The sequence below is a fragment of the Enhydra lutris genome, unplaced genomic scaffold (genome assembly GCF_002288905.1).
Source record: "Enhydra lutris kenyoni isolate GAN:26980312 unplaced genomic scaffold, ASM228890v2 scaffoldscaffold10, whole genome shotgun sequence".
Taxonomy (NCBI): domain Eukaryota; kingdom Metazoa; phylum Chordata; class Mammalia; order Carnivora; family Mustelidae; genus Enhydra; species Enhydra lutris.
The window spans coordinates 4965213-4977304 of NW_019154094.1; the positions used below are offsets into that span (position 1 = coordinate 4965213).

The window sequence follows — 12092 nt, forward strand, 5'->3', positions numbered from 1 at the left end:
GAGAGATTTCTCAAGGCCAGAGGTGAACTCAGATTGGCAGGCTGCCATTTCACCTTCTCGGCGTGTGTATGTGTGCATGCGTGCGTGCGCGTGTGTAGACTTAAGAAAAAAATCCAGCTAGTATTTTAGCTGGAAGTAGGCTGGTGTGGTCTAAGAGAGTAGACTCTGGCACCTGGTATCTGTGTAAACCCAAGCTCTGCCCGACTGGGTGTGTGACCTTAGGCAAGTCACTTAACCTCTCTGTGCCTGTTTCTGCCTCTGCAGAACTGGGGTAATGGTTCCTACCTCACGGACCAAATGTGAGGACCCCATGAGTCGTTATCCATAAGGCATATGCAGGACAGGGCCTGGAACCTGGGAAATGCCATGTGATAATCAGCAGGTCAAGGCCCCAGATGCTATATAAATGGGGAGCTGAGCCTGGGAGTGATCTTCATTGTGGCGCCTTCTGACCTGTAGGAGAAGCGTCCAGTGGCTCTGGCTGTGACAGACTGCACCTGAGCAGGTAGGAACCTGGACCTTCAGGCTGTCAGGAGAGTACGCTGTCACTGCTGGGACACGCAGGAGGCGGTCACCTTCCCACTGTGTGGTAGCCAACGTGTTGGAGCTCCACAGAGGCCTAACGACCCGCCCTGGTGAGCTATGGTGTGGGCCGGAAACTTGCCAGAATTCTGACCCCCGGGACATCACCTAGAAGGGTGACCTCGAACCCTGGACTCTCCTCCTGAGTCTCCTCGGCGTCCCGTGCGCCTCCCCAGCCCTGCCCTCCTCCAGCGAGATGAGAGTTCCGAGTCTCGGCGGGTTTGCTGAGCTCAGGGAAGTCCGGGAGGCAGCAGGCCCAGAATCACAGTGCGTCATAGGACACAGGCTGTCCGCCTGCCAGGACCAGGGAGGACAGCAAAACAAGAAAGACGGGTGCTGGTCATTCTGCTCAGAGGAAGGAGAACACGCCGCCCCAGATGAGCCAACTCCATTACGGCCCGAGGGCTCAGGATTCAGCTGAAGATTTAACAGGTGGCTTGAAAACACACATACGCACAAACACTGAGAGCAAACCCAGACCCCAAAAAGGGCATTGGATCTTGTTTACAAACTGGCTTCGCAGCGCCCTGAGAGGAGGACCCACCCAGCTCTCCCAGCCTGACCCGGGATGGACACCCGAGCCCCAAATGCTTCCATGCGCTGTGTCCTGGGGACTCCCATTACTTCCCGTGCGACAAGGATGAGAGAAGGACGGGAGGAGCACAGCCCCAGCTCCCCCACACCCGAGCCCCGTGTGCCTCCCTGCCCCCAAACTGCCGCACCTTGCAAATCGCGGATGATTCTCTGGAGCTGGCTCTCTGCCATGGGGGAAGCCATGGCGACGGGTGCAGGTCACCCTTCTCCCCTTTGCACCTCCCGCCTGGGTCCGGTCAGCAGTGGTCAGACTCCATGGTGGCACCTGCACAAGGGGAGAGGGAGACCGTGGAGGAGGCAGTCACCGACACAACGTGACAACAGCAGGAAGGGGAGCGCCGCTCTGGGCTCAAAGTCGCCCCATCTGGGCGTCCTCCCTCAACAGGCAGGGCTTGACCTTTCCGTGGGGGCCTTGCTCAGCGGGCATTCTTCGGCTGGCTTCTGACACGCTTCTATTCAGACACAATGACCTGGGTTGGGGCTTAAAAAGCAGCAAGTTCAACCAAACAGTGTGACTCATTGCTTCTGAGCTTCTCTCCTCTTCCACCCTCTCAGGCAGGACGGCCTCACTCTCCTTCCACCTTTAGAAATGCCTCCCGGGGGCTCCCCCCCACCCCGCTACCACACACACACCAAGGCCAGAACCAGCCCAACCCACACTCAGAGGGCCACTGAGCTCACCATGCCGGCCACCACCAGATCCCTGTCTCCCCCACGCCCGGCCCCATGACCTCCCCCAGCTTGTTTGCTCTGAGGAACGGTCAGTAACCTCTGGCCGGGTGGCGGGGGAGGGAAGAGGCTGAGGGCCCTTGGGGCTTTGGGATCAAGGAAAGCCGGCCTTGCCTGGTGGGGGAAGCAGATGCCCGGAGTCCAGCTCAGCCTGGCTGTGTAGACACCGCTCGGCTTGCACTGGGGACCGGCGCAGCCCTCGGTCCAGCAAGGGACATGGCTCTATTTTAAGCTTGGTTATAGTCCTCTTGCAGCTGGTGAATTCCGAGTTACCAACCCTGCTCGGGCAGCTGCTAAAGTGATCTAAGGACACAGTAGTGGCTGCAGACCAATGGAGGTGATGAGACACGAGTGGCACTGGGGAGAAGTCTGGAAACGCACTCCGACACTCCTGTGTCCCCCCTCTAGAACCTCCAGTTCTTTCCTTGGATGGCCAGTGCAAGGTTGTGGTCACAGCCGCTAGCTAGGCTAAGGGGGCCGCAGGGGGCAGCCACCACTACACGAGGGCCTACTGTGTGCTGGGTGCTGGGCCCTGTTAGGTTCTTGCCACAGGTGATCATTTTACTCTCACAATCACCCTCGTGCAGTAGATAATGTGCTAAGGAGAACCTGGGGTTCGAGAAGTCCTGTGACTTGTCTAAGGCCATGGGCCAGGAAGTAGAATTGTGGTTTGAACCCTGCTGCAAATGACCAACCACTTCTACTGGCTTGGGAACGGCCCCCTCCAGCGTCTCCCAAATAATGTGCCGCCACTCTGAGTGCTTCTAACACAAGCAGGCCCTCACTTTCTCGCTGCCATATTATCCTTCCTGCTTTAGGAGTCCAGGAGAGAAGACTCTGGGATAGAAATAGTCCCGGGTTTCAAGTTCCTCCAAATATTTAATAAGCATTCCAGTGTGGGCCTGAAGCAAGAAGGGCCTATCACTGGGCGGATATGCCAAGTCCTATTTTTAACTAACAAAGCTGCTCAGCCGTGATTCAGCACAAACAAGGCCCAAAGAGAAGCCTTCTCTGGCGGAGGGGGAATGAGACAGGCACACACCGACACCACACTCCCAGGAATTCCTGACTCGGAGCCCCGAGAGATGCAGGGGATCCACCCAGAGCCCTCTAAATCCCCCCTCGGAAGGGAAAGCACCCTGCCCAGCACAGACACCAAACTGAGGGTGGGAGTGGTTTTCGAGAAGCAGCTTGCCCATTCCTGGGCGTCTCTCCAGGTCACCTGCTGAGCACAGAGCCTAAGCGGGGACCAGCCAGGGCCTTAAAGAGACATCTGCAGGGCTTCTACAGAGTGCCCGCCCCAGCCCCTCCCAGAGAGGTAGAGAGAGTCGAGGGTCCTCGCTGTCAATGCACAGTTGCCCCAGTTCCACACTCTGTCAAGCGCTAACTATGTGCAGGTTGGGGACACAGAGGCACTCAAGGCACTCAAGGCACCGTCCAGCCCTGGAGGAGCTGAGCTGTAGCCAAGGAGAAAGAAAAACATCCAGCTATCTGGACACGGCAGGAGAGGTCCATACAGAGACAGGAATAAAAAGTGATGGGTACTTGGCCTAGAAAAAGGCTGAGCTGAGGATCCATGCCAAGAAATGGAATGAAATGAAAAGAAATGAAAAGAAAAAATGAAAAGAAAACAGCCAGCCTGAAAGGGTACAAACTTGCTGATTCCATTTGCAGGCTACTCTTACAAAGGCAAGATCTGGGGGAGCCTGGGTGGCCGGCTGCCACACCCCCAAGTCCTCACAAGCAGCCCCCTGGTCTGTGTGCACACTTCAGAGTTGGGGGAGACCCACACATGTGGAAGAGGGCAGGGAGCAACACCAGCAACAGGTCCTGAGCTGCCTCACCCAGGCTCTGGCTGGGGCCCTGCACCGACGGTGGAAACCAGCCCTCTCTGAGGCCGGCCGGGACGAATACAAGGTCTGCAGACCAAAGCAGCATCCTGGCCTGATAGGCCTCAACAGGCAGAAATGGGCTCCTCGAGGCTTGCTGGCCTCTGGGGAGGCGGCCGTGTGTCCCCATGCTCCCGGGAGGCCTCCTCCCTCAGGCCTGACCCTCAGAGTCATAAGCTCCGCTTATGCCAAGTTCCCAGGTCACGGGGTGAGCTGGGCCCAGCTGCTGATGACACAAGCTGGTTTTCCAAAAAGCCCGAGTCACCACCCAGGTAATGTGCCCCAGGAAGCTGGCTGCTGGGGCTGCCGGTCCCAGTGGCCCTCCCCACCGTGGCTTCGGGAAGTTAATCCAAACTTCCTTGGAAGGTCATGGCTACCATCAGGATGCTACTTTCCTGGACATGGGAAGGATGGCTGTTGGCATTTTGCTCCCCTCCTCCCGGGTCTGAGGTCATTAGTAACCACTGAAAGGCACACAACGAGGCACACCATGGTCAACGTCCTTGTGTCTCGAGATAAAGCTTGTCCTTTGGGTGAGGGATGAGAGATTTTTTTGTCTACAATGCTCCTGACACCAACATTGTGGCTTTCTTCCACACAGATAACCAGTTTGGACACCAACTGGGTGTTCTTTAATTCAATTCCAAGCTGACACTACCTACCTGGAGTTTGGGCAGACCCCACAGGTCAAGGGCTCTGTCCACGAGACTGTTCTAGCTTCAGGCGCTGGTCACAAGACCCAGGCTGCTTCTCCCTGTACTTTTGACCAACTGGCTATAAATTGGGGGCCCCCAAGATCCCCTCTTCGGGTTCAATAATTTGTTAGAATAGCCCCCAAAACTTGGAAAAACATGACTATGACGAGTTTATTTTAAAGGATACAATTTGGGACAGGCCAAGGGGAAGAGATGCAGAGTTGGGGTGGCGGTGGGGGAAGGTTTGGTCTGAGGTGTGTGGGGTTTCCTTGCCTTCAGGGGTCCCCACGCTCCAGCACCTCAGCTGTTCGCTAACCCACAAGTCCTCAGAACCCCATCACTTGGGAGTTTTTGATGGAGGTTTCATTACAGGGGAAGGGCTGGTTAATCACTGGCCGTTGGAGATTAATTCCATCCTCAGCCCCTCTCTGCTCCCAGAGGTCTGGGTGGGGCTAAAAGGGCCAAATCTCTAACCACGTGGTTCGTTCCTCTGGCAACCAGCCCCATCCCGAAGCTATCCAGGGGCCCACAGAGTCGCCATATTAGCATAAACTCAGGTGCGGTTAAAAGAGGTATTTACCCCAAAGATACAGATGTAGTGAAAAGAAGGGCCATCTGTACCCCAATGTTTATAGCAGCAATGGCCACGGTCGCCCAACTGTGGAAAGAACCAAGATGCCCTTCAATGGACGAATGGATAAGGAAGATGTGGTCCAAATACACTATGGAGTATTATGCACCCATCAGAAAGGATGAATCCCCAACTTTTGTAGCAACATGGACAGAACTGGAAGAGATTATGCTGAGTGAAATAAGTCAAGCAGAGAGAGTCAATTATCATATGGTTTCACTTATTTGTGGAGCATAACATGTAGCATGGAGGACAAGGGGAGATGGAGAGGAGAAGGGAGTTGGGGGAAATTGGAAGGGGAGGTGAACCATGAGAGACTATGGACTCTGAAAAACAATCTGAGGGGTTTGAAGCGGCTGGGGGTGGGAGGTTGGGGGAACCAGGTGGTGGGTATCAGAGAGGGCACGGATTGCATGGAGCACTGGGTGTGGTACAAAAACAAGGAATACTGTTACGCTGAAAATTAAAAAAAAAAGAGAGGCTTGTTATGAATAACAAAAGACACTCCCATTACTCAGGAAATTCCTAGGATTCCAGAAGCTCTGTGGCAGGAACCTGAGCCAAATACCAAATATCTATTTCTTATTGTATCACAGAGATCACAGACTTCAGGCCGGAAGCAGCCCCATCCAGACAATCCATTAGCAAACAGCTCTCTTAACTCAGGAGACACTTAGAGCTTCTGTCCACACCGCCTTGGCCACAGCTGCTTCGGCACCAGGGGAATAACTCCAGGACTCCCACACCTCCCAAGACCCCCCAAAGAGCAAATCACCTCCACAAACCCAGGGTCCTTCCTGCAGGCCCTGTCCAAACCTCCCTCGCCTGTCTCCCGCAAGCTCTTTCAAATACCAGAGAGATTCATTTTCTAAAAACGTGGGGAACAACTCAGAATTACGTTGCAGCTCATCCGGCATGTCTAAAAGCATCCGATGTTCTGATAAAGCGCAAAAGGGCTAAATGCATTTTTAAAAACTCTTATTCGTTACCTGGGACTATTGCCCGAGTTCCTAGTCACAGCTTTAGTCTTAGTTTAGAGGCAAAGAACCTTCCCCAAATGCCAAATTCCTCCTACACCTGCCCAGAGGCCCTAACAATAGAGAGAGCAGTTTAGTCCTAAACTAAGATACAAAGACACCAACTGACTCCTGTAAACTTATTTACACTCTGGCGCTAATGACTCCGATTTGTAATGTTGCCCAGAAATCGACTTGGCAGGAGCAGCACAGCATCTGACAAGTCCCATTAAGGGAAGAACGCTCTGAAGGGGAGGAGGAGGCTTGGGGCATGGAAGACAACTGTGCCCTGTCTTCAGAATTTTCTGTACCTGCTCCTAACCTAACAGCTGAGAAGTCCCCCCATACCCCCCGCCCCCCCCAGTGCCATATAGTCAAGCTCCTCCCCCAGTCCCAGACAAGGGGAAGCAGACCAGTGACTTCCACCCAGACCAAGAAAGAATGCGAACAAGGACAATTCCGATCAGCCCAGGGCAGAAAGCCTTTCTGGAAGAGTCCCTTGCCTTTGCCTGGTTCACAGCATCTATCCAGTTGCCATCTCCGGGGCGCGGGGTGCCCTTGGCGGGTACCTGCAGCTCCAAGGCCCGGCGGTTCTGCTGGCTCAGCCCTGGAGCGGTCGCTGGGCAGGCTGCCCTCAGCAGAGCCTCCAGACGATACCTAGGAGAGTGCTCAGGAGTCTGTAAGAGGCCAGCTCAGAGGCAGACATCTCAGCACACGTGAACAGAGGCTCGGGAGGTGACCCAACCCCTCAGATCTAATTAAAGTGTTGACCAACTGCATGCCTGGGTCCTTTTTCCCACACACTCCTTGCTTGTGATCTCCTTTCATAAAGGGAGGGGAGACTTGAGCCTCTGCCATCTTTTCTTAAACCTTCTCTTCTTGGCTCTTGCCCTCTCACCAATGATTCTAGGCTTCTTGGTCACTGCCTCTGGAACACAGAGAACTGGCTCCAGGTCCAGTCCACTGGCCCACGAAGGCAGGGTGGAGAGACCTGTGGATGGGAGGTGTTGCCTCTGGGAGCCTGGGGGAAGCTGCCTTTTTTTAGGAAGCGGGAAGAGCTCCTCTGGAAGGAGCCACACATCCATACCTAGGGTCTTGCCACTGGAAGACCCAGAGAAACTATCCAGGAGGTGGCGAGGGGCTGTGTGGAACTCCGGGTAGTCTCCGGAACAGGTGTGCGAACACCTGGGAAGTCAGCTGGAGCACCTATTTCTTCCTGCCCCCACGCAGCACAAAGCCCACCCGGATGGAGAAAATTACAGGCTCCAAAACAATATGCTTGGGAGACTCTCCTGACCCGAGCATCAAGGGGGGGTCAGTCCAGCCAGTGACGGATCACAAACTAAATCCCTGACAGAATATGCTTTGGCCACTAACTATGGCCTTAATGGCACATGCTACCCATATGTGTTAAGAGACTGCCAGCCGGGTAAGAAGGATTTGCTAGGAAGTGGCAGGCCGGAGTCAGGGGCTGGGGCTACAGCCTTGAGTGAGCAAGGCTGGTGGGCCGTGGCCTTGAAAAAACCCAAGCTCCAGAGGGAAGAACAGACAGCATCTGCCCTACTAAGCTGACAGGCGACTAAGAGATCACTTGATGCCCGAGAAGGGCTTTGATGAAAAGCAAGCGAGCACAGAAGGCACCAGATTCTACTCTGCTCATGATTCTAAGCCCCACTGCCTTTCTGCCACATTTGTGGCCGTTTGCCAGTATGGTAATTTCTTGTTTAACCTGTTCTTCCCACCTGTAAGCGCCACTGCTACTCACCAGTTCCCCCAGCACCCAGCACAGCTCGGACCCACGGAGAGCCCATGATAAATTCTTTGATGAATGAATGAATCAGTCACATAAAACCAAAACAGAGACTCTTGCTCCAACAAACCAAACTAAATTTTAGGCATAGAAATGTACCAACAGGTAAATAGTGCTAACCATCCTTCTATGGTAGGAAACATGGGTAAATTTTAAAAAAATTCGATTTCTCTGATTTTTCCATTTTCTGTTCCTGGACATAAATTACATTTATGTTCACTAAAATAACACATTTAAAAAAATCAGGTTGTAATTACATAGTCTACCGTCATTACCGTGGAAATAGTACGGAATTATTATCCCAAGAAGGAATGGAATAAGGTAAGTTAGGGACTGGATAGATTAAGTGTGTCTATGGGAGAAAGTGTGTCCCTCAGCTCCGATCTGAGGCAGCCTTACCCAGAAGCCTCCTTCACCCTATCCGGACAAGGATAACCCCTGGCCACCTCCCCCCACTCACCCAACCCTCGCAAAAGCCCTTCCCTCTCTGCATCACTGGGCCTTTGGATCTGGAACCATCCGCCAGGAACTGTCCCAGGGTCGGGGGGTGGGGGTGGGGGTGGGTATTGATGGGTCTGAGCTCCACTGTGCCCTTGGGTGACAAGAGCAGCATCTGGGTACAGACAGAGCAGGGGTGGGGCTATGCCGGCAGACAGGAAGCCTGAGCCAGACCCGGGATGGCTCTGCAGCTGGAGTTTGGCAATGGGCAAGAAAACTGTCCTCTCTTTTATCAACTGGAGCAGAGGCTTGCCTATTTGCACCCTATTCGGATTTTGGAATCAGACTAGTCATGTGAAATGTCCATTCCCTCGCAAGCAATCAGTAATGTGATAAAGATCATGCCAGGACTGGGTGAGATGGGGCTGTATTCAGTTCACCAAACTCTTATCAGGCAATTTAAGGAAATCTGTCTATCTTGGGGAAGTTATTTGACATTGTCCTATCTTGGGTGGGGTTTCTTTTTCCCCTGTTTTTTGGTTTTGGTTTTCCCCCGTGTGCAGTGTGGGGAGATTACCCTTTATCTTCCTTAAGAAAGAGGCCAGGAAGGAGAGAAGCAGACATTCCCAGTGGCTAACTTTGGCGGAGGCTTCTAAGTGCCCCCTCCCTGCTCTTGACCGAGGCTCCAGGCACCCTGGAAGCAGCCCACAGGGCTATACAGGTTCAGCTTGAGGAAATCCTTCTGGCTCCTTGTGAAACCACCACATCTAGTTCAGCTGTCCAGCCCACCCCGGACCTCCCACAAGGGATGCTCCTCTTGGCCTAACCCCCTGCATGCTAATGGCTTGTTTGGATTGCTTTTTCACCTCACATTTTTCTTCTGGATTCCACAGGCTCCCCTAACTTGGTTTCTTGCCCCGGGCCAAAGACGCAGCACCCCAGGCTCCTGAGGTGGCAAGACAGACCTGCCCCGGGGCCCCAGAACCAGACCACTGGGCCTCCTCAGAACCACGCTGATGTACATATCCTCATCCCTGCCAACAGGATCGGGCCAAACTAGAAGCAGGCACTTGGTGTCTTTCAAATGCCACAAAGCCCTTTGTGAACAGGGAGGACCACTGGTGGTCACACAAGCCATCGGTAGGACTGGCGCCAACATATGGAAGAGGGGAAAACACCTCCTGACCTACTGAGCACGGCTCCACCATCCTCCTCTCCTAAAAGCCATGAGCCCATGTGCCCTGGGGCTGAAGCTCGTGTTATGGGGCAGTCCGGTGACAAACAGTATGTCCAGAAGCAGCTAAAGGCTAAATCCAGGCCCATGGAGACATTTCCATATCCACCCTACTGATTTATTTACTTTTCAACCACAGGTTCTTATACCAATCAAAAGCTTTAAAAACAAAGACAAACAAACAAAACCTCCAAAAATCTGGCACCAAGATCACAAAGAGGGAATATTCATCCTTGGGGCAACACAGTGACGTCGTGCAGGAGATGAGCAGATGCGGACAAGGCCAAACTCCACTCCTCTCTGCTCACAGGCGGCGTCTGGCTTGTTACAAGGAACCAGTCAACGCACCTGACCTGCCGTGCGTGCTGGGGCTGCTCCAGGGAACGTGGCCCCACACTCTGAGCTCCCATCAGTGGTTTTCACCGCGAGACCACAGCTAGGCTACATGCTTCCTCTGCCTCGTGTTTAAAGACCTTCCAGTCTTGAGTCACCAAAGTCATCCTTGGATTCACCAGAAAGTACAGGTTATCCACAGCCAAACCTCTCCCCTAAAGGAAAAGAGGGGCTGCCATTCCTCGGGTGCCTACTATGTGTTCTGGGGGGGCAGCCCACAGCCTTGGTGACTGATACGGGTCAATGTCACCAGCGGCTCTGATCCTATCTGTTCGGGGGGACTCCTCTCATCACAAACATCTGTGGGGGTCATCCTGCCCACCCTCAAAGCAGCCACAAGAAGCAAAGACCAGCCAAGGAGCAACTAGAGGACAGATTTCAAAGCAACTACAAAAATAATCAAAGTCAAATAAATACGACTTGTGGATTCTAACAGGTGGGCATATGTTCACTACACAACTCTTGCAATGATTATGTTTTCCTAATAAAATACTGAAAACAATTTAAAAGCTAAATGGAGCACTACACAAAGATGAACACTATTAACAGGAGCAGAAAACGTGTTTCCTAAAGCAAGAACCATTTCAGATCCTTGTAATCACGGAAGGGGCCATGTCCCTTCACTGAGACAATCAATCGTGATTTCCAGAGTGATCACAGTGATGGCCCACGAATGGGCAAGGAATTCAGTAACCGATCAACAGTAGCTGTCACAGAAGGGAGGGTCAAGTGGGGGCCACTCAACATGGGCCCACTTGGGAAGGTGTGAGCCACAGAGAGCATTAAACCTCAGTGAGACGGCGTTTTCCGAGCACCAACGCACAGGGGAAGCCGCATTAGGCAGATGGCAGGAGAGTAAAGCTTGCTACAGAGATCACAGGGCTTGCAGGGGCAGGAGGGCAGTGAGAAGATTACAGCCTGATCATCTGCCCTCAAAGAGCCCCTGACCCATTTCTCTATGGGAAAGGAAACTGCTGCGGTGAGACAAGCAGAGAGACAGAGCCTGCGACCAACACAAGCAGTTTCTTTAAGTGCTCTATTTTTTCCTAGAGGGGACAACCAGTGGGAGCTGTGAAGAATGAAAAGGGGCATCAGCGGATACATGTGCATTAACAGGGAGCCACGTGGTTAATGTGTCAACCGCTCACGCTTTCCTTACACAAAAATAAAACCCAGCCCTCCCCCTACAACAACCCCAACCCTAGGCTCTGAATAGGCTCTTATTTAGCCCAAGTCCCATGCAGCCACACCGCAATCCCAAATCCACAGGTGTTTTCAGGAAAGATCACTGGAGGCTATCTCGAGATCCTGCACCTGGACACAAGGTAAAGAGAATGGGCCAAGGGATGAACAAACTGTCCCCATATGGCTGGAAGGGCGAAATGAGATGGTCTGGGCTGTCCCGGCCCAGCGAAGCCAGGAACTTCGCTTTTTAAGGTCAGCAGCCTCCCAGACAATGCAAGCAGAAACTCCGGGACCTGTCCTCCTGTAACTAAAGGATCCAAAGCTTGTTCTGAGACTCCCGTATGGTGGGCTCCTTGGCGGCCCCTCGGCCATCGGAGGTCCTGGAACTGGTGTTTGGGGAGTCTGTCTTTCTAACTGACCACCAGAGGCAGCCTGGGTTCCAGGGTTAGTTTCAGCGCCCGCCCGAGGTGCCTCCCAGGCCAGCTGGGCAAGGGCAAGGGCTCGGGGCGGGGGGGGCGGGGGGGGGGGCGCGGGGAGGACAGTGAGGGCAACAGGTGAGAAGCCGCGTACGGAGGGAAGTTCTCAGCTCCGGGGCCGACAGCGGCCCAGGCTCCCCCAAGGTCCGGCCGGCCCCCTGCGGCACTTACGCGCTCGTGGGTCCACTGCTGGGCAGAAGCGAAACTTTCTGGGGCCCAGCGGAAGAGTGCGGTAGCGTGCCGTGGCCCGCCATGATACGCAGAGCCGCCGCAGGCGGGTGCGGACTACAACTCCCGTCATGCTCTGCAGGGCCGATGCCTACAAGTCCCGTCGGACCGCACAGAACCGGGCCGACTGCGATTCCGGGTTTGCTCCGCAGGGCTGAGGTTTGCATCTCCCTCTGGGAGCGCGGTGCCACC

At 53.9% G+C, this 12092-nt stretch overlaps 1 protein-coding gene across 1 annotated transcript in view; it reads right to left on the reverse strand.

Annotated features, from left to right (window-relative positions):
- The window catches only part of LOC111144047 (FYVE and coiled-coil domain containing 1), a 75439-nt gene extending 63574 nt beyond the window's left edge, over positions 1–11865 (reverse strand). The window contains exons 1-2 of the mRNA XM_022498126.1: positions 11844–11865; positions 1305–1657 (exon numbers count right to left, since the gene is read on the reverse strand). Of these exons, the coding sequence (XP_022353834.1) occupies positions 1305–1359 (55 nt within the window). The 5' untranslated portion in view covers positions 1360–1657; positions 11844–11865. The remainder of the gene's footprint in view (positions 1–1304; positions 1658–11843) is intronic.
- Positions 11866–12092: the final 227 nt, after the last annotated feature.